General features: G+C 56.9%; 1 protein-coding gene across 6 annotated transcripts in view; it reads right to left on the bottom strand.

Moving 5' to 3' along the window:
• Nucleotides 1-21,970, bottom strand: part of DLGAP4 (DLG associated protein 4) — a 152,532-nt gene that overhangs the window by 48,357 nt on the left and 82,205 nt on the right. For 3 of the 6 annotated variants that reach the window (XM_071573096.1, XM_071573095.1, XM_071573097.1), the window contains 6 exons: nt 17,226-18,267; nt 15,759-15,926; nt 10,282-10,499; nt 7,277-7,391; nt 4,544-4,594; nt 3,219-3,465 (listed from right to left, as the gene is read on the bottom strand). In XM_071573096.1, the coding sequence (XP_071429197.1) occupies nt 3,219-3,465; nt 4,544-4,594; nt 7,277-7,391; nt 10,282-10,499; nt 15,759-15,926; nt 17,226-18,176 (1,750 nt within the window). In that variant the 5' untranslated portion in view covers nt 18,177-18,267. Of the gene's footprint in view, nt 1-3,218; nt 3,466-4,543; nt 4,595-7,276; nt 7,392-10,281; nt 10,500-15,758; nt 15,927-16,568; nt 16,623-17,225; nt 18,268-21,970 lie in introns of all 6 variants that reach the window. The other 3 variants (XM_071573100.1, XM_071573099.1, XM_071573101.1) reach the window with 3 other exon arrangements.

Here is a 21,970-nt window from a genome sequence, read left to right as displayed (position 1 = left end):
TGAGGAGATGCTGGATTCCTCCTACCTGCTCTGGCATCTGCCTGGCACAATGTCCAGGGCACCGCAGTGTTCACAAACACCAAGGTACCACCTTTTCTGACCAGTTCCCAAAACTGTTCCTGGGAGGGGATCCCTCAGTGCCTCACACCTTGGGGTACATCTGAGCCTCACCCGGAGCACCACAGGTGGTTGGAGCTGAGAAGTTCACAGACTGCCTTGCAGAAAATGATGCAAAGTGATGCAGATCAAGCAACTTGAAGCGTCATGGAAAGCTAATAGGGCCTGGCAACTTCTTTGAACATCTCTCCAGAGACTGCTGAAATGCTGCAGAGAGAACAGAGTGGCTCCTACACTGCAGGTCTCACAGCTGCACCTGTTGGCTCTGCCCAGCCCTTGAGGAGCCATGTGCAGTGGCAGCATCTCCATGTGCCACGTAGGCACATATTTTCCAGGAGAGAGGCACGGACCCAGAACTGAAGCCACTGCCACAGATCCTCTTTGACACAGGATGGGTCAAACATGTCCTGGACCAGGGCAATGCTGGTCCCTGAAGCAGGAGCCAGTGCCAGCTCATTTTTGGACGACACAGAAACCCAGCTCTGCATCTCTTTACTTCTAGGCTTTCCCAGCACTGTGGGGTCTGAGCAGCCCTTGCCATTTCTTTCTGTCTTGAGCCAGTGACCTCAGCATCCTGGCAAAATTACATCCTGGGGCAAAGTAGTTGTCTTCCTTGCTTCCCACCTGCATGCTGAGTGCCTGGGGCAGCACTGCTGGAGAGCAGAGTGGTCCTTACAGGGAGTGCAGGCAGCCCCCAGGTGCTGGGTGCTCTGCCCGTGTGGGAAGGGGAGGGGTTGCCCTGCAGGACAGCCAGCTCTGCCCAAGCTTTTGGGGAAGAGCCCTGTGCTGGTGTGGAGCTGGGAGAAGCCTCATGGGAGAGATGGCAGGGTGGTAGAGAAACCAGCAGGACAGGGCAATAATAGCATTCCCATAATAGGGTCAAAATTACTGTGAAAATACAAGTCCAGCCTCACCCCGACCCTGGAGCATGGAGTCAGTCCTGAATAACACTGGAGGAAAAGGTCAGTATAGTAATTCCTAATCAAGAGTTGGGATGAATAATGCTGGCCTTTAATGCCCAGCAGGTGTCTGCAGCCAGGGATAACTCTTCATTGATGCAGCATAGGGTTGCTGAGCTCTGAGGCTCCTTAGTGGCTTGAAACTCAGCAGAAGGCCTGTTCTTACAACACAGCCAGGGATGTTAGGGTCTCAATATGTGTCATCATAGAGTCACAGAATGGTTTGGGTTGGAAGGGACCTTAAAGCTCATCCAGTTCCAAACCCCTGCCATGGGCAGGGACACCTTCCACTAGAGCAGGTTGTTTCAAGCCCTGTCCAGCCTGGCCTTGGACACTTCCAGGGATGGGGCAGCCACAGCTTCTCCAGGCAACCTGTTCTAGTGCCCCACTAACCTCTGAGTAAAGAACTTCCTAACATCCAATCTAAATCTCTTTTAGTTTAAAACGTTTTCCTCTTGTCCTATCAGTATCTGCCTGTGAAGAAAGTCCCTCTATCTCTTCTTTAATAAGCCCCTTAGATACTGGAAGGCTGCAATGGAGTCTTCATCAACGGTGAGGACAAAATAGGAGTTGATTTGGCTGGGTGCACTGGGGTGATGCTGTTTGCCTGTCACCTCTGTCACCCTGCCTGCAGGGGAAGGGACTGGACATCAAACAGCCCAGCACTGCTCCTCCTCCTTGGTGTGGAGCTGGAGTGTCACCTGGATGGCACAGGAGCCTCACGATTGGCTCAGATTCAGGCTGTCCAGGCTTCTGGGCTGGGTCAGACCTGCCTGTGGGCTCTGATGGGAAAAATCACAAATCCTGTCTATCTATTTGTCTTTTTCCAAGGTCTTATTAGCAAGACTTGTTTCCAGGGGTCCTGCCTGTGCAAGAACCTGTAAAGAAGTTCATGGCGAAGTCCAAACCGTTGTCACACCTCCATCGCTGAGGGACGGAGGCAGATGTGTCCTGCCCTCCCTCTTCCCATCAGAGACTGGCTACGCTCAGACCATGGGGAAGCCGGTGCAATCCCTGATGGAGTTTTGTTCCCAAGAGTTTGAGAGAGAAGTCAAACCCAGCAACAGCAGCCTGGATTGGGTAACGAGATGCACTGTGGTAAGGAGGAGGATAGAAGGTAAGCCTAGTGCAGGGCAGCAGGGCTGCGGCCTGTGCTGCAGGTTTGCCTGCACCACAAGCCTGCAGGGGTTTGGGCACAGAGGGAGGCCAGTGCTTCTGGGCAAGGTGGGGGGCCCAGGGTGGTCCACTCAGGCTTGGGTTTGGCTTGACCAAACAAACGGTTAGACATGGAGCTCTCCGGGACATCTACAGGCTGTGCCAGCCATGCCAGACAAATCCCAGCATGGAGTCATAGAATGGTTTGGGTTGGAAGGGACCTTAGAGACCATTCAGTCCCATCCTCCTGCCATGGGCAGGGACACCTGCCACTAGCCCAGGTTGCTCCAAGCCCCGCCCAACCCAGCACTGGACACTTCCAAGGACGAGGCAGCCACAGCTTCTCTGGGCCTCACCACCCCCACATTGTGAAATTTTTTCCCAGTATCCCATCTAACCATGCTCTCTGGCAGTGGGAAGCCATTTCCCCTTGTCCTGTCACTCCAGACGCTTGTCCAAAGTCCCTCTCCAATGCTCTTGGAGCCCCTTTAGGCACTGGAAGGGGCTCTCAGGTCTCTCTGGAGCATTCACATCTCCAGGCTGGACACCCCCAGATCAACCAGCCTGTCCCCAGAGCAGAGAGGCTCCAGCCCTGGAGCATCTCTGTGGCCTCGCCTGGACTTGCTCCAACAGCTCTGTGTTTTAATTGTGTCAAGGGCCCCAGAGCTGGAGGCAGCTCTGCTTGTGGGGTCTCATGAGAGCAGAGTAGAGGGGGGAAAACTTCCCTTGTCCTGCTGCCTACAGTATTGATGCAGCAGCCAGAGCCTGTCCATCATTCCAGAACCTGCATCTGGCTGTTGGCCACCCTTTCCATCACAGAGCAAGCTCCCATAAGCCCATAAAAGTCACGGACAGCCATGGCTGGAGATGGAGGAACCTGAGCACAGTGCCTCGCATGCTCGACAGCTCCCAGGTGGCTGCCAGCAGCGTCCCCTGCCCCGCTGGCCGCCGCCCCCTCCCCTGCCCCTCCACGCGGTGGGCACTCACTGCTGTTGGTGGGCAGGGTCCTGCTGCCGCTGAGGCTGCCCGTCTGTGGCGGGGAGATGGAGCGGACGGAGCCCGTGTCCTCCTCCTGCGAGCAGCCTGCCTGGATGGCGCGGAGGTAGCTGTGGCTCCGGGATCGGAAGTAGCTGGGCAGAGGCAGGTCCAGCACCTCCGCAGCCGCCGACTCGGCCTCGCTGTAGGTCGAGTCGCAGACCGCCTCGTACTGCTCCCCCAGCTCCGGTTCGGGTGCCTGCACAGAAGAAGGGCAGCCCCATCAGCCTCTGCCTGTGGCAGCCCTTTCTTTCCCTTCCCTCCCCTTCCCTTCTCTCTTACTCCTCGCCCTGTCGCCACTCCCGCGTGGTCCTGCTCACAGCAGGTGACACGGGAGGTGCAGGGGGCGGTGCTGCGGGGGCACGGGCTGCGAGGCTCTCTGCTCAAGAGGGAAGAGGGGACCCTCCTTGGAGGCGAGAGGGTCCCTACTTGTGGAATAGGAGAGACTTACCATGGCAATGCCTGTGAAACAACCCCCAGCCCCTGATGGTGAGGCTGAAAGCATGTGAGGCTAAAATCCTAGTCCAGCCTCTGCCAGGCCCCCCTGTCCCAGCACCGGTGGGAGACCCCAGTTTCAGTGAGAGCCCACCAGGGCAGGTGAGCTCCTGAGGAGGGGAGATGGGGAGAGAGAAAGGGAGAGCTGTGGGCTGGGGACAGCCTGCCTGGGCTGGGTCTGGGTGGCACCTCAGAATCTGTCCCAGCCCCATCTGCACTGAGGGCCAGGAGGGAGCTCGGCAGACGACTGCAGTGTGAGCTTGGCAGGGGCATTTCTGCCACTCCCTCCACCTCCCTCCCCCCTTTCCCTCAGCCCTGACCTCCTCTCCCATGGCAGCAGCTGGGCAAACTTGGGCTTAGGAGAGGCTCAGCCACATCAAACCAGAGCCAGCCCAGAGCAGACCATTCTGAAATATAGGTGAGATGCTGAGACTGGCCTTGTTGCCCACTTCTATCTCTCCTGGTTCCTTTCTTTCTCCTGACACTCAAGGACATTGTTCCTGCCCAGCTTTGGCATCTGAGTTCCACAAGATTTGGCTCAAGAAGTTCATCTACTTTCCTCCTAAAAGTGATGGTCCCTAAGCCCCTGCCAGGTCCAGGACCAAGCTCTCCATCTGCCCTACAGTGCCTGGGTCAGGAGCGCTGCCTCCTTCTCCTCCCCTTTTGCTCTTCCTCCTGCTGCTGGTGTGGGCAGGGCCTGCCTCACACCTTGTTTTGGGTGTCCAGGCTGACCCGAGAAAGCTCCGTGAGGAAGGATGAGGGAAATGCCAGTGGGACAATACCTGCTCTCCATGGGTAAATATCTGAGGGATAAGTGAGGGGGGTCCAAAGATCTGGAAGAAAGAGTTGGAGAAGGTTAATGGCCAAGAACAGGGGGGCCCCTCACACAGACAGTCACTGCACAGGGACCGAGGACAAGGGGAGTGGGTGGTCCATCCCCTGAGGCCACCACTGCTGACACTTCAGAACAAACTTCAGAGCTCCTAAGATGCCAAGTGAGGTGTCGCACAGGCCCCTCAAACAGCGGCACTGACACAGCACAGCAAAGCTCCACAGGACACCTCAGCCATGGGAGAAGCTGCTGACACTTTCAGCCTGTTGTGCACACCATATACTCATGTATATACACAGGGGACACACAGTGGTGGGATATCCTTTGGCACATACAGACAGCTGGACAAAACTGGTGTGGCTCCCAGTGAGCACCTCTGGGAAGTATCGAGCATTGGCCAGCACCCCACAGCATGGCGAGGAGCAGCAATGGGCCTCTGCAGCCCACAGAGCCAGGGGGGTGGGCAGTCTGAGTGCTCCATGCTGAGGAAACTGTTCTTCACGCTGGCTGGGATGTCCACCTCGCTGCTGTCTCTGCTGTCCCTGAGCCAGCAAAAGCCACAGAGAAGCCATATTGCCTTCCCACCACAGCAAAGCCACGGCACACACTTGGCATGCGGACAGACCCTGGAGAGGCAGTGTGCTGCCCCTGCAGAGGAATGACACTTCCTCCTCCTCTGCTGCCCCAGTCTGCAGAGCACATCCACCTTCTGGGCTCTGCCCTGCATAACCCCCCTGCTCATGCCCAAGGTGACCCATCCCGGGAAGAATCCACATTCAAATTGTACCTGAGGGAAGAGGCTTGGCTCTGGGAGATGGTCTGCACGGGGCTCACAGTGGAGCTTGGCAGTGCTGGGGTCACCAGCTGTTTCTCCCTGGCCACCTTGGTGTGACAGGGGGATGCTGACATGCACACCTGGTGAACCCCAAATTGCCAGAAGTCTGCAAGGTGGAGCTGAGTAGGGACAAAACCAAGCAGAGGGGACTTGTCTGTCAGAGCAGGGGATGCTTCTGTGTGGGAGAACACTGGGGACTGGTTGGACACACAAGAAAGGTGTTGGAGGTACAGAAAGGTGAAGGCAGGGGAGGAACTGCCTCTGGCACTGACAGTAGTGGCTGAACCAGCTCCATCCTGGATCAACACACATGCAGTTTGTCAGAGGTCTCAATCACAACCAGCTGCAGCTGAACTCTCTAGGATTTGGAAGACAGCGTCAGAGAGCATGTGAGGGCAGCAGCCCCACATCTGAGCAAGTGCTGTGGCAGTTAGTGTGCCCCCAGCATCCCAGTGCCACCAGTCTGGCTCTGGGGTGGCTGCCTGGGCATCTCCTGGCATGTCATGGGCTCCTCAGACCCTTCAGCTCCAAGCTCCTTCTGATGACTCCACAGGGATGCTGCACTCAGCTGCTGAATGGAAGCTTTAGACATGGACAGAGCATAGACCCATTGTCTACTGCAGAGACCTGGTTTCAGGCATGGACTGACAGGCAAAGGACAAGGACACAATGGTCCAGATGCCCTCTGTGCACTGAGACACCCAGCAATTGCTGCTGCTGCACAAGGGACGAGACTGACCACAGAGAACACGTTTGCCCAGTAATGCCCTGTGCTCCTCCTGAGCTCTCCTTCAGTGGCTCTGACCAATATGGGACAGCAGGAGGTACCAGCCATGGGGTCAGAGGGACTGGGCCGGGCCAGAGGAGAGCTCAGAGCTCCACACACCCAGAGGGGAACACTTGCAGGGCATACACTGCTCTCCCCCCTCATCTCTGGGTTCCTGGTGACCACCCCACAGCTGTAACCACTCCTTGTGCTGCCACCCGTGGTCACTACACAGAGACACAGCCCTGTGTGGACACATGTTCCCATGCAGACATGCATGAACAGAGACGTGACATGACAGAGGCCCAGGGCGATAGTGGACCTGCTGCGTGAAGCCTGTGGAGCCACTGCTGCCCTGGAAACCTTCACCTGCACAGTGAAAGGGCAGAGATAAGCACACAGGAACTCATCCTGGCACAAGTTGCCTCCTGGCCTGTGAGGCAGCTGGCTTAGAGTCACCCAAGCCCCAAAGAACACCAGAGTAATCCCAAGACCATTGTGTAGGGAGCTAAACCCAGTTTGGATCAACTGCATCCCAGACACCGGGGTCAGAGCATGAGCCCACACTGTGGCAAGGGGTTTGCTACCCACCATCAGCACCTCACAGGCGTCCTAGGCTGGTGACCCAGTGCTGCAGCATCCCAGGCTGGACACCAGCAGGTGAGGTTGGCAAAGGCTCTGTATCCACCCTGGGCATAGGGAGTTTGCAACAGGGTTGAACAGCTTTGCAGGTGGCCTCTGGGGGGGTGACATGGTGGGACCCTGCACCTGGAGCAGCCCTGACCTTCACCCAGTGATGTGGAGCACCACTGTGGGCTACAGAACAACTGTGGCAGAACAACCGTGGCTGCACCAGCAGTGTGAGAGGCAAAGCTGGAGGAAGAAGGTCTAATATGAATCATTATTAAGGAGCTGGCCTTAACTCTTTGGTAAAGCTGCCAGGGAACAGTCTGTGCAGTTCCTGGAATGCAGCCAGTGCCTTGTTTTGAGGGAGGAGGAAGATGATGCTCCCTTTGCCCTGAGCTGGCCTCCTCTCTTGCCAGGCTGTGCTGGCAGAGCTGGTGAGCACTTCAGCACCTCACCTGGTTGATGCAGCTGGAGTCATTGACGCTGTCAGAGATCTGGTTGTATTCTTCCTCCCAGGTTGGGAACTTCGGAGGCAGAAGGATCTCGACAGAGTCTAGGCGGTCCAGGCTCCTGCAAGCGGAGAGGGGAGGATGTGAGAGCTGTCCCTGCAATGGGGGCAGTGCTGGGGCTGTGCTGGAGCAGAGCCAGACCACCCCTGCCCATGGCCCCTCTGCCAGGCATGGGCACTGTGCAGCATGGAGACAATGCCAGGCACTGCGTCCACTGCTTGGCCCCTGGAGTAGAAGGAAGCACTTCCTCACCTTGTCAGCCCCTGGAATAGCCTGGCACACAGATGAAGGGTTGTTGGGTGCAGCAGAAGGATAGGGGTCAAGATTTCGGGCCCCACTGCCCCCAGGAATGCACTGCAGGTGCCAGGTTAGTCCAGCTGAACTCCAAGGAGCACATGGGATCTGTGCCAGCCTCCAGAGACACAGCACTGCCTGGACTGGTGGGAAGAGGGTAAGAGGTGGGGTGAGAAATGACTTTTGAATGGTATTTTATGGATTTTGCAATTGGAAACATCTGCAAGATATGTATATACACATATATCTATATAGATACACAGATATATAAAAATTTGTGTAGAGGAACCCAAGAGATTATCTGGAAGAAGTCCAAGGGGACCCAGCCTGTAATGACAGTGCTGCAGGAGCAGCAGGGCAATATTTCTAGAGCAGTTTTGTTGCAGGCTCTGGGAGAAACTGTCCCCATACCCTGGGGCTCCGTGCAGGAGAAGAACAGGGCTGTCACTGAGCCCAACCTAATGCAGACCTCAGCTATGGCCTCAGCTGAGATCCAGGCACACAGGGGCTGGAGGAATGTGGAAGGATGGAGGGATGTGGGAGGAAGAGGAGGGATGTGGGAAGGATGGGCTCCTCTGTTCTTCTATTCCACCGAGACATCCTGTGTGGGTGAAGACTGTGTAGGACATGGTCAGCCACAGTAACTGGGGCGAGCTGTGGGGACTATCCTGCTGGGATCGCCTGGAAAAGCCTGTGGTCCTGACAGAGGCCCTGGGTGCTCCTTCCCCCACATCTGTCAGGGCTGTGGGTGCAGAGGTTTGTCTGAAACCTGCCTGGGGGACAGCAGAGCTGAGGGCAGGGCAGAGCCCTGTGCAGCATCTGGGTCTCACGCAGCACCTCTGGAGTCTCCATCCTGGGGTGGGATGAAAGCAGAGAGTTGCCTCTTCTGCCAAGGGAGATGGAGGAGACATCCAGCCCTCAGTGACCCCCTAAGTGGCCAAAAGGCCATGTGAAGCCCCAAGCCTTGTGCTCTCTGCTGACGGACAGGTTTTCCTCGTGCTGACAGCGTTCTGTCAGTGAGCTCACACCGTAAGCCAGCCATGTCCCAGGGCAGGCAGCGGCCCCTCCCTCTGCCATCCCACTGCCCTTCACCCTGCCCCGCCCTTGCCGCCTGCCCGAGGGGAACCTGAGTCACGGAGAGTGGCCAACAGACGTTGGAGGGGCAGAGGCTCTCGCAGAGAGACGGACGGTGCCCCTTGCTCTGTATCTCGCCCTAGCTCCGGCTGTCCCTGCGGCCCCTCCTGCCCCGGCCACATCCCGGCGTCCCCCAGCCCGGAGCTCCCCGACGGGCGGCGACGGGCGGTCACCAGGTGGCGGCCGCGCTCCGCTCCAGCCCCGGCTGCAGCCGCGGTTCCGTCCCGGGCAGGGCCACGCTGCAGAGCCCCCTTCGCCCCGCAGGGTCCTGCCCCGCCAGGGCTCCAACCGGGACAAGCCCTGATCGGAGCCCCCTGTTTCCCGCAGTCGCCCCAACCTCTGCGGCCCCAACCCCGTCCCCGCTTCCCAGACCTCTCCCAGCACTGTCCTGTGCTCCGGCTGAGCCCAGCGCTCAACGCAGCTCAGATCCCGATGGTCGGAGTCTGGATGGGCAATGCCCAGGGCAGGAGACACCCCAGCCTCCTTACGTAGGTATTTCCCACCAGGGACCCCACGATCCCTCTCTGCTCCCCGGAGGTGGGTTCGAAGGCTGGAAATAGGGATGGATGCATAGCAGGCATTTCCAGGGCTCCCCACAGCTGATTTTGTCACCATCTCTCAGAAGAAAACAGCATCTGATCTCAATCTGAAGCCTCTGGGAGGGATCCCCACGCTGCCTGCATCCTGCTTCCCTCTGCCTGCTGACCCTCAGCAGTTCATCCACGATGGCTCCTGCTTCCTCCTGCCCTTCTGTACCACTCACACCCTCCCAAGCTGCAGCATCCAAAACACTGACAGTCCCCATGTGCCTTGTCCTGGGAAATGGAGCAGCTGTCAAGGACAGTCATTGTCTGTCTCGGGTCACACCCCCGTCATGCAGGACCAGCCTCTGGCCCAGCAAATTTGCTGTGCTCCTCTGGCTCTCCTGTCGGGCTGGCTCAAACCACTGTGAGTTTTCCTCCCTCCACACCTGGAGTAAAACCTCTCAGCTCCTCTCTCCTGGCCTGAGGATATTACCTAGCCCAGTCTGCCAACTTTCTGGCTGGTCACAGGGTCCCTGGGACACCTGTGAAGCAAAGCAGCTGTGACAGTCCCAGCAGGCCTTTGGCTGTGTGCCAAGTGTCCTGAGCTGTGCTGGGTCAGCAGCTTCCACATCCAAGTGGGGGTCATGGGGCTGGGATCTCTGCACTCCCCCAGAGGAGATGCTTGGAGAGGAAATCCCCACAGCTCCATCAGAAGAGTGTTCTCCCCATCACTGAGGGGACAGGGACCTGGAGCAGCTCCTAACGCCAGATCTATCTGAAATCACCAGAATGGGGAGCTCTCTCTATTCTTCTGCCACATCTCCTGTATGACTTGTCTCCTCATATTTCTGCCCCATGGGCAGCCTGAGCTGGGATGCAGGAGCCCTCCTGGGCTGTGATCCCCACTTGGGGCCTCTGTGGGGTGCTGCTGCTGGTCAGACCCCAAGGGCTGCTCGAGGGGTGGCCCTGGGGACCTGTGCAGAGCTCCTCCAGCATTACCTTTGCGTGGTGCTCTGCTCACTTAGGGACTGTTGAGTGGCCTTGAGGTAACTCTGCCTCCGAGCTGCAGTTTTCGGGGATGGTTTGGGGCTGGTTTCTGAGTCTTCACTATCATCATCCCCCATGGCTTTGATGTAACTCCCACTCCGCATGCGCCGGCATGGGATCTCGCTGTCCTTGTCCCTGGACAGCGTGTTGTTCCACTCCCCCTGAGGCACCTACAAGAAGAAGGAGAGCCTGAGCAGATGTGAGAGATGGCATCTCTGGGACCAACAGGATCATTGAGACTTGGGGGGATTGCTGGAGCTTCCACTGGAGTGCAGTGGGAATGGGCAATACAATTTCTTTACAACCCTCCCTCACCAGTTCATGCCTGGGTTTGGTGGTCTCTGTTTCAGCACATCACAGCCAGTCCCCCCACCACGGCAGACCACCTCCACCCCAGACATGCTCACACAGCCAATACAAGCTGCACAATGCCAGACATTGACATGGGAGGGAGGAGGGAGTGTCCCCAGGCCTGTGTGGGTCACTGGGAGAGGACTAGATGGGTGTTCATCACACAGACCATGTCATTGAGCAGAAAGGGCTGTTGTAGAGCAGGACTTGTGAGTCAGAGCCCAGATAAAATCTAACATCCTTTAAGGTTTCTGAGTTGAATGTGACTCTGAATGGCTGAAAGTCATTTCTGAACCCTAGTCAGGCTCTCACAAGTCCCTCTGGAGCAACTTGGGCACACAGACCTTGTGCTGGCCTTTCTGTACAAAGATGTGCAGCACCTTTGCAAAGAGAATCACCTCTAACTCTACTAAGATGACAACTTCACAATTAATTTAAGGCAGACATGGTCTCTTGGTCCCTCACTAGAGGTGGGTGAGCTGATGGTCCCACTGGAGGCTTGAAGCAACCATAGCAGCCAACACCCCACCTGCCTATCCTGCCAAGGATTTGTGTGGGGGACTGGAGGCAGAACCAAGGTGCCCAGAACTGCTCAGGACAAGAGCCACACATGGTGTGGGACAGGTCAGGAGAGAGATGGGAAGACCAGGTTGCCAACTGGCTCACTCAGATTGCAGCTGGCCTTTGTTCTGTCTTTGAGATATGTAGCCAAGGAGAAGCAAAGACAGATGTGAGGATGCAGCAATGTCCACACCATGCTGACACCAGAGTGGCCTGAGGCCACCCTGTCTGCCCTGGGGAGCAGTAGGTGGGTGGGTGCCACGGGGAGCAGCAATGGGTCTTGTGCTGAGCTCAGCTCATGCTGCTGAGAGCACTCACATTGGCTGTGCTGGATAGAGCTGCTGGATCTGCCCAGATCCCCAGGGAGCTGTGGGATTAACCAGCCAGTGTTCATACAGTGCTCTGGGGATGCAGAGCTGTGCTGCAGCTGCAATGAGCTAAATACTGCATGGTGCCTTTTCCCACCCCTGTTCACAGCAGATATGTTCTGTGGGAACCAGAGCCAGCATCAGGTAGTGGCTGCTTGTGGTCCTGAGAGGGCCCAGGTTGTGTCCAGGTGCAGGCTCAATCCACACACAACAGCTCAGCTCACCCTGAGGACTTTCTTCTGCCCAAAGAAGCAGGGATTCAGCCTGTGTCCTGCTGCCTCACCCATGTGTCTGGGAGAAGGCAAGGGGTGACTCCAATGCTATGTGGAACAAACCCCATCATGTGGGTGATGGGGCTTCTGTCAGGAGTGTGCCCACAACCCAGCATTACTGGGGGACATGAAATACAAAGCCAGGACTGATAGAGGTGTGTGAGATCCAGGTGGGGACTAATGGGGAGTGAGTCTTCCACGTGAGACACATACCTGGCCAGGCCTCCCTGACCCCACTTGCTGCTGGTGTGGGTTTTCCCAGCTCTTTCCACCCTGCCTCCTGCAATCTTTGTGCTTGGTCATGGCTCCCAGGCTGGCTGCTTGCAGGACTGTCCAGCTCAGGGGCTGCAGGTGTTTCCATCAGTTTCTTACAAATATAAGAGCTGAGAGCTCTTTCCCTGCTGGATGTGAGCACTGCCTCTTGCCCCAGCCTCTGTCCATACTCGTGGCCTTGAGGCCAGCTAGAAGGGACCCCACTGGCTCCAGCTGAGTCCTGCCACGGGAGGGAACCCATAGGTCCCTGGGATGTCTGGCTCTATTTCCAAAGGAGATAAGTGCCCTGAGAAGCACTTTTATACCCAACCCCTTGGTGTCAGTTCTGACTAGAGACTGCATTTTCCTGCTTGTCTTCTCCTCAGGGGCAGCTGCAGCTCCTGCCTGTGAAGGTTGCAGGCCACCACGGGGCAGGTGAGGGGCAAGCAGGGCTGGGAACGAGGCAGGCAGTGCTGGCTGCAGCCCCTGCCTGAGGAGGGCAGAGTCTGCCAGCAGCCAGGTTGCCCAGCAGTCCAGGGACTGCATGGCCATGCCCTGTGCAGGGGCAAACGCTGGATGCTGTGGGGCAGTGAGGGGTGCTGGGCTTAGCCCAGGACAGTGGGGGCATTAAGACTGCTGCGGCTGCTCTAGTGCCACTGCTCGAGGGCAGGGGCTGGGGGCTGCCTGGACTGGTGCATTTGCCTCCTGGCCTCGGGCTCTCTCAGCTCTGGGCAAAGCTGCTCAGAGTTTCAGTGTGTCTCTGCTGGTGCAGGCTGTGAGCCAGGCAGTCCCCAACACTGCCTGCCCTGTACAGACCCTGCCCCTCTCCTAGGGCCAGCCTCCCCATGGCATCAGGACAGCCTGCTCGTCCTCATCGAGCTGCCTTATTTCTCCTTTCCCTGCCTCTCCTCTGCTTTTCACTTTGGCAAGACAGCAAGATGCAGCTCTCAAGGTGCTCCACATTCCAGTTCAGCAGTCAAGGGGAAGAAAGATGCCTGGCAGGACACCCTCTGAATCCACTGCCCCAGTTTGGATTATGTTCCACCTCTGCCTGCACACAGAGTCCGTGGGGAGCTCTCACTGCTGTGGGATAGAGGGCAGGATAAGTGTTTCACGTTACACCTGAAAAGACAAGCAGGTGCCCTTGGGGACCTTCAAAAGCAGTACAGGTACTTGGGGTGCTGTTCAGGGACATCAGGCCCCCAAGGATGTGAGGAGCCTGTCCCACAGTCCAAAGCTCTGTGATGGGGGTGATAAGCCCAGAGCAGCTCCTGTGGTCAAGGACAGACCTTGACAGCAGCCAGTGAGGCACCTCGACAGCAGCAGCATTCCTGGCAGGTGAGACCCTGGACCCTGAGCACAGGCCACATGTCACAGGCAGGACCACGTGGACCCAAGGGCACTCAGGCCTGGCACAGAGCAGATCCAGAGGCCCCTCACTGGCAGTAAGACTCTGCTGCCATTCTTGCTGCTTTCCCAGGTATGGGCTTGGTTCTGCCTATGGTGTTCTGGTTGGTGTGGAAAGGGTGGGAGGGAGAGGACCCCCAGGCTGAGAGTGTTTGTGGGGCTTGGGGATACACACGCCCTGAGGCTGCATGGAGGTGAGGAGTGGGCAGCAGAGATGGACTTCCAGTCTGCAGGATGTGGATCTTCCTTCTGCCCAGTCCTGGTCCATGTTGTGCCATGCGGTGCAGGGGGGTGGGATTCAGGCATGTGTCCACCCCTGGAGCTCGAGTCCACTGCTGCCACAATGCTGCATGTCACAAACCAGTAGCAATGCCTGGCTCTGCTGCTCTCCTGCCATGAGCAAGGCATGGAGGGAGAAGGGAAGGGGCCACACAGAGATTTCCCTAGAGGCATCCCCCAGTTCCCCAGTGCACTAACAGAGGGGGCAGTGGAGGGAAGGGGAAAGCTCCACTCCTGGGCTCTGGACGGGGGTGCAGGACCTGCACCACTCCCACAGCTTTGGGGAGGTCTGGAGGAAGAAACTCGCAGAACAAACAGGTTTCCATTCGCACATGCGCCAGCTCTGACATGCAGCCCAGCCCCAGCACACATGGACATGCACACACAGGAATGCCCCGCAGAGCCTCCGTGGGACCAGATGCAGCAGGCAGGGATGCACGTGCCATGCACAGGCTCCATGATGCGGGCACACTGCTGCTCTCTCATGGTCAGCCGTGGGCTCAGCCATGTCCCTGAGAAAGCAAACTGGAGCCCAGGCTGCCCATGGGCCCTGGCTGTCCTTCTGGTAGGGCACCCTGTAGGAAGGACCTGGGCTGGATTCCTGCTCCATGGCAGCTCAGTGGGGTTGGTGTGAGGCAGTGAGCATCCACTGAGTGGTTGACACTGAACAGGTCACTCAGTCTGGATTATGAACTATTTTGGGGGGTCCTGAGGGTTACAGAAGTTCTGGTGTGGTCTGACTGTAAGTGGGGTTGGGGAGGCTAATCTGCATGAGGTTAATGGTGACTGTCCCCTGGGAACTCCCATGCTTCCCATCCCTTCATTATGGTCCATGGATCCATGGCTCCTGCTCACCCCTGCCTGGAGCACCTCCCACTCCAAGGACCTTCCTAGCCATAGGGATCCTGACCCCTCAACCTCTTTCCTTTTGCTCCCGGCTGCATGTGGAGCTCATGGGGATGGGGGAACAGGATATGTGGAGCACAATGTCCCTCCTTGGGGACTCTGCTCTAAAGATGGAGCTGTGTCACCTTGGGGACTGTTCCCAAGAAACCCCTGATGCTGATGGGACAGGGCTGGACCTGGAACTGGGTGATTACCAGCTCCAACATCTGGGTATGGGGATGGGCCTGGAAACATCACGTGGACCCCCAATAGTCCTCAGTGAATCCCAAGACTACTGAGAGTCTGCAAATGGAGCGGGAGAGGTGAATAGCCTGAGGGCCTTGCCCAACCTGGAGGCTGGGTTGTCCTGTTTGTTCCCATCCCACTTCTCCTGCCCTCCCTCATGTCCCTTCACTTCTTGGACCCACTGGGCATTTCTGCCTGGCAGCAGCCCCACCCATAGCAGAACAGGGCCCCTGTGCCCCCCAGGCACTGGGCAAGCAGATCCCTGCGGTTCCTCCCCATGGCACACGCACGGAGTGGGCTCATCCTGTCCCCAGGTGGTGTGTGTGACAGGGGATACATGACCTTGCAAAAGCACATTTCCCACACACCAGCTCCAGAAAGGACTTCTCCATTACCAGTGTAGTCCCTTTCCTGTGCTGAGGAGGGGTCTGGATACAATCAGCCCATCCTATCATGAGGTTCCTGAGCCCTGTGCCCTGATCTCCAGGACTCACATGGGTACAAGGTCAGCCTGAGCACCTGTGACCTGTCGGCTTGTGGGGGCACAGAACACTGTTTTCTGGGTGATGGGGGTCTCGGCTTTGCTGGTGAGATGTTGTTGGCTGCAAGGGCTGCCCCAGACACTTGGGATGTTGGTTGCACCCTGGTGTTCCCCAGTGCCCCTCCAGCCATGCCAGCTGTGGCTGTCAGCTGCTCCCTACCCGCTCCAAGTCTGGTGGTGCAGGCTACTGCCCCTGTCCGATGGTCCCAGCAGGGTCAGGGTGAGAGGGAGCTGGGCAAAAGCTTCCCCTCGATACAAGATCCCTACCTGGGCGCTGCCTGCGTCGGTCGGCCCGGGGCTGAGGGGCTGGTCCCACCTCCGCGGGGGCTCGCTCGGCTGCAGCGGGGCACCTGTTTCCTCCCAGCTGAGTGGTGGGTCTGCCCAGCTGCTGGCCGGGCTCGTGCCACCCAGCTGTGCCCACAGCCCTGCGTCAGGCTGTCGAGAAATGGAGGCTCATTACATGGGGGGGGAATGATGGCTGGGCCAGACCCTGAGAGGTGAGGGGCTGTCACAGCTGCCTGATGGGCTCTGTGTTGCAGCCAGAGGGGAACAGGCCCTGTGGAGAATTTGGCTGCAGCTCTTTAACCTCAAACACTTAACTGGAAGGAGGGGGACAAAGAAAAAGAAACCAAGCCAAGACCATTTTTCCTGATGATCCTGATGAGTTCAGTCCCTTGGAAGTTTGATTTGCAGCTGCAGCCAGAGAGCTATTGGAAACAGAGTGCACTTCAATAACTCAATGCTCTTTAAAGCCTCTAAGCTTGCTGGACACAATCAGGGGAGCCCATGGCACCTCTGCATTAAAGGGATGCTGGAGATTTATGTACAGAGTGGTCCCCTCCTCCCCCCAGTCAGGCCTGGCTTATTGTCTTCATTCCTCTGTCTAGGGCACAACCAGGTTCATGTCGCTCAAGCACCACTTTTGGAATCTGCCACAGTGACCTGGAGCTGTTGGGAATGGGAGTTTCAAACCAGCGTTAGCCATGCAGGCCATGGCCATGCAAGCCAGGGGCTGGCACTGCCCCTCTGCCCCCAGCCCTGCTCTGCGTGGGTAAGGGAGGCAGCTGCCAGTCCTACCAGCACTCCGGGGAAGCTGGGCAGAGTGGGGCTCACTGGGCACGCCGACACATCCTTGTTATGCATGGATATAAGGGGTAAGTGTTAGTTATTGCTGGGGACCTTCAGCCCATGGGGTGGTGGAGTGGGGATCTTCATGAGACCAGGGCTAGAGCCTGGGGAGCTGTGTATGGGTGAGATGTGACATGGCCCTTCAGCATGTCCAGCTGCATGGGCACCCACTGGAGAACACCCACATGTGGGCAGCTCCAGACCCACCTGCCTGAGTGTCCCACCAGCATCTGCAGGGTCTGGGCAGGCAGTGGGGGCATGTGTGGGGCCTGCATCAAATGGGGATCACAGCACAGCGTGTGGCATGGCACATCCCCTCCTCCCCATGCTGCCATGGTCCAGTGCAGGGGCTAGGGGATGCTGGAACAATGCTGCAGATGTGGAAGATGGACCCTATCCCCACCAGTGTCCTTGCAGGAGAAGTGGCAGTCTGTCCCTGTGGCCCCTCCTGGCCCTCTCCTAGCTATGTGACCTTAAGTGGCAGCTGAACTATCTGAAGATGTTTGATAAGGTCACATGGGCAATAGGCTGCCCAGGGAGAGGATGTCCCCTGAACTCCCGTGCTCTCCCTGTGTGGAGCATGCCATGCCCCACCATGGCACCCACCTGCAGGTAGTGGTAGGCCAAGTCCTGGTGGCAGGACTTGGATTTAAGCAAGGCTTTGTCTATGGTGGCAGAGGCCTTCTGGCACACCTCCCGGGCATGGCTGAGTGTCAGTGTGGACCAGGAGCCCCGCTTGATGTAGTTGGAGTCGTTGTTGATGGGGATATTGGTGCAAGGGGTGACTTTGAGGTCGTTATTGCTCTTGGAGGATTTCAGCATGTGCTCACTGATGGTGTTGTAGGCATGCATGAAGTACTTGGGCTGGCTGTGGTCAGGCTGCCGGCCCAGTGTCATGAGCCCCATGGGGTTGCGGTAGCTGCAGGTGTCGCTGTCCAGGTTGTCATCAGAGCTCCACCAGCCAGAGATGTTGGACCTGGTCCTGCGCTTGGGCTCAGAGGTCTTCGCTCGGTCCTTGCTCTTGCTCCTCCGGTTTTGCTTGGCGTCATCTGCCCCTTTCTTGCCGTTCACGTTGCCCTTGGTGGGGCCCTCCAGAGACTGGGACTTGGCAAAGAGCTTCTGCACAGAGTGAACAAGGTGCCGGATGCGCCCAGGGCTCTCGCTCCGGTGCTTCGCATCACTCCGCTGGAACTGGAGGGTGCTGAAGCCGTCCCTGTGGATGGGCAGCTGCTTCTCAAACTGGTCAAGGAGGTTTGCAGGCAGGCGGTTGATCTTTGTGGCTTGGGCATGGCTTGGAAAAGGGTTGTCATCCGGGACCTCGAAGTGGGAGTTGTAATGGATACGTGGGAAAGTGCTGCTGTTGGAGATCTGGTTGTTGAGTGGAAGGAGACAGTCACCATGGAGGGTGTTCTGGGCTGGGAATCGGGGATCCATGGTGAAGGAGTCAGTGGGGCTGAGGAGATAAGGGTTCCTGTCCTGGGGGGCATAAAGAGAGTCTTGAGGGGAGTCCAGGTTATCAGAGAGGTGACGGCTTCTGTTATCTCCTAAGCTCTTCATGGTCCCAATGCTTCCTAGACCATCACTCAGAGATGGTGCGGCAGAGCCCTCACAGGAGCACTGGCCCTGCTCCCCGCAGACTTCCCTGCACCTGGAGGAAGAGGACAGATGCTGAGAGCCAGCTAGGAACCCTTCTGGCAGCCCAGTGGAGGCTGTTCCACCTCTGAAAGCAAATACCACCATGGTTATAGGAAAAAGGAGAGGAGCAGGATGTGAAAGGGAGGGCTGACATGGCAGGAGGGGAGGAGAAGGGGTGTGAGACCAGGGGCTGGAGGGACCACAGCACAGCAGAGGAGGAGGGGCAGGATTCACTCTCTCTTCAGTGCTCAACCACAGGCTGCTTAACAACGCTGCTGCTGGTGATCTGATGCTGTGCATGGTTATTTAACCAAGTCCCCTCCCCAGCAGTGTGACAAGGGCTGGCAGGACACTGCCAGTAGTTCACTGCTCTGACCCATTTGCTCAGGGGTCTGGAGAAAAACCTGCTGTCAGACACTGCACAAGCCCTCCCTGAGCCCAGATAGCCCTGAGCCGAGCACCCTGTCCTCTGCCTGGTGTTTCTGTGGTGACGGAATCTCAGGGCTGGCAGCCTGTGCTTGTGCAGCTGCACTAATGGGACACGATGGCAAACGCCTCCTCTCCAGCCAGTGCCAGGCTTGTGGCATGTTTTACCCTGGAGCACAGTGTGTCAGTAGCAATGTGAGAGCAGAGGTGTTTCTGAGCATGCAGTGCCTGACCCGAGAAGCTGTTTGCTGCTCAGATGATGATTCCTGCAGTGCTGTATTGCTTCTGGGGAGATGTGTCACCTCCAAGACTGCCCAGCACTTGAGTTGAGTTGTCAATCAATGCATACTGAAAACCTACCTGAAATCATAAATGAACTCTTGTTTTCTGTTACCTTTTAGTTTACTTTCCTAGTTCCTTTTCGGTTTAGTTTGAGGGGGAAAGTGACTTTTAACATGGCCAGATAGGGGGAACAGTTTTAAACTAAAACAGCAGAGATTTAGATTAGATATTAGGAAGAAATTCTTCCCTGTGAGGGTGGTGAGGATCAGGTCACAGGGTGCCCAGAGAAGCTGTGGCTGCCCCATCCCTGGAAGTGACCAAGGCCAGGTCGGACAAGACTTGGAGCAACCTGGGCTAGTGGAAGGAAATAGAGAAATGAAATAAAAGAAATGTAAATGAGTGCCATGCAATGAAGGCCTGGTGTGCACGGGAGGAGGAGTGTGGCCAAGGGCCAGGCTGGCTTTGGGTCCTCGAGGCAGAGAGGCAGGGAGGAAAGACTAAGGAGCTGGGGATGAGTGGGAAAGGAGGGAAAGAAAAGCTTTTGGAGGGCAGGAGCAAAAAGGATGAGAATGTGGGAGCAGGTGAGGGTAGGGAGCTCCTTCTCTCCCAGGTTGGTGTGCCCTTGCCAAGGGTAGACACTTGCTTCTACGTGGCAGAGTTCATTGCTCCCTTCTCCTCCTGCGGACTCCTACAGGGCTGCTACAGGTCCTGGTCCTCCTGCCTGTCCTTCCTGCTTTGGCATCTCTTCCCTTGCTGGCCAGGGAGGTGCCTGCTGCTGAGCATGTGTTGGCACAAGGCTAGGGGCCCCCAGCTCCAGGTGCCCACCATGCTGCATTTACTGCCTCCTCTGTCAGCTGATTTCCCTTTAAGACAGATTAAATTGTTTTCTTACATTTCAATTACTTTCTGCAATCCTTGGCACTGTTTTGAGACATGGGGTCAGGGAAGGGAAAAGTCCAATTAGCTTCTTCCCCTCCATTTTTTTAATTTGGAAGGATGAAAAAGCTTGAAGCTAAATCTCCCAAATCCATGATCTTTCAGCTCACAGACTGGGCAAGGGCTGTCTTCCAGTGTCCCCACTGTGTCCCCCAGCCCCGAGCCAGGCACCCAGCAGAAGGTTGGCCTGTCCCCCACCACAGAGAGGACATCACAAGACAAGACGTGACTAGCAGATAGACACAGCAGGGGCTGCCAGGGTGAGAACAGGACCCCTGAGACTATGGAAAGGGGCTGGTCTTGCCCCATTACCTCCTTTCCCCTCAGAATGTTTTCTAAGGGCTGCCTTTCCTCTTCCCAGTGACTTTGCTGATGATCTGAGGTCTCTGAGGCAAAGCAGGAGAACTGACCCAACTTGATTATGGCACTTTTGTGTCGCAAACCCCAGCTGGAGGCAGTGTCCTCTTGGGCGTGGTTCACAGCAGCAGCTCTGGAGCTGCCTGCCTGCAGGCTTGGATGGGCTGCACCCAATTCACCTCCAGCAGCACCTCCAGCAGCTCCAGACACTGGGCAGAGGATGGAATCACATCAGAGATTCATGGAATGGTTTGGATTGGAAGGGAGCTTAAAGCTCCTCTCCTTCCAAACCCCTGCCATGGGTAGGGGCACCTTCCACTAGCACAGGCTGGTCCAAGCCTCATCCAATCTGGCCTTGGACACTTCCAGGCATGGGCCTCCAACCATGTTAGGGACCATCAGCTGTGATCAGCTTCTGTGCTGGGACTCTGCATGACTTGGACAAACCTATGCCACTGCCCACTGTGCCCCCTTCATTTGAACTTTTGGGGTGGACATGGGTTTTAGGAGATGCTGCTCTTTTTCTATTGTCTTAAATTCTGCAAAGACACCTTAAAATGGCTTATCCTGAGGGCATGGAGAAGACAGGGCAGAGGACAAGGCACACTGTCTCAGCAAGGACATGCAGCCCCTTACCCTGCCAGCCTCACCACTCCTCGCTGCTCTCTACTTCTGTCCATTTCCAGGATCCCACTTTGCATTTGGCTGGTGTTTGCCAGCCTAATGTGTAGCAGAGGGGTCCTGGGGTACTGTGGGTCACCAGGCGGGGCTGCTCCCTCTCAGCAAGCCTCCTTGTCCTCTCCCTGGCTGCCCTCCTCTGCTGACACAGCCATGGCTGCTGCAGCTAAGGGATGCCTTGGCACAGAAATGGGCACTGGAAGAGCTCTTCAGGTGGTTGCTGAGGCCCTGGCACAGCTGGCCCAGAGAAGCTGTGGCTGCCCTGTCTCTGGAATTGTCCAAGGCCAGGTTGGGCAGGGCTTGGAGCAACCTGGACTAGTGAAAGATGTCCTTGCCCATGTAGGGAGGGTGGAACCAGATGAACTTCAAGGTCCTTTCCAACCCAAACCAGTCTCTGACTGATTCTTCTTTCTTCCCCAAACCACAGCAGAAAGCATAATATCCCCTCTCCTTTCTTCCCTCTTGTCTCTGCCTCCCCCTCACAGCTCAGCCATAGATCTCCCACTATTCCCACCAGCAGAGCTTTCCAACAGCTTTTAAGTTTATTCCCTGTGGAAACACTGAAGCTGCTGCCCCCACACTGCATCCACACTAAACGGAATGAGGGATTTATCATCCCTTGGGAGAGCTGACCTTTTACATCCCAATCTGTCATATCCCATCTAAAGGACATAACGCACCACAAAATCACTGCACCTGTGCACAACACCAGGCACCAGACACAGCTAGATCTGGGGCCAGGTGGTGCCAGCAGGAAGCCAGAGCCCCTCTTGCCAGGCTCCTTGGCTGGCATTGATACAACAACCAATGACCTGTGTGGGCTGGGAGCATTTCTTCAGCTCACAGCCCCCAGAGCAGGACTCATTTGGACAGAACTGGTTGGGGAGGGACATGTGTGAAAAGGGCATGTATGACAAGACATGTCTGAACAGGACAGGAGAGGGATTGGTGAAAGTCAGCTGTATCCTGGGCTCATCCCACAGTGTGGGCAGCCAGTGAGGGGGAATTCTGCCCCTCTGCTCCGCTCAGGTGAGACC

This window comes from Pithys albifrons, chromosome 18, assembly GCF_047495875.1.
Source record: "Pithys albifrons albifrons isolate INPA30051 chromosome 18, PitAlb_v1, whole genome shotgun sequence".
Classification (NCBI taxonomy): Eukaryota; Metazoa; Chordata; class Aves; order Passeriformes; family Thamnophilidae; genus Pithys; species Pithys albifrons.
Note: the sequence above shows the minus strand (reverse complement) of the source record. Positions and strands in the feature narration are given on the sequence as shown.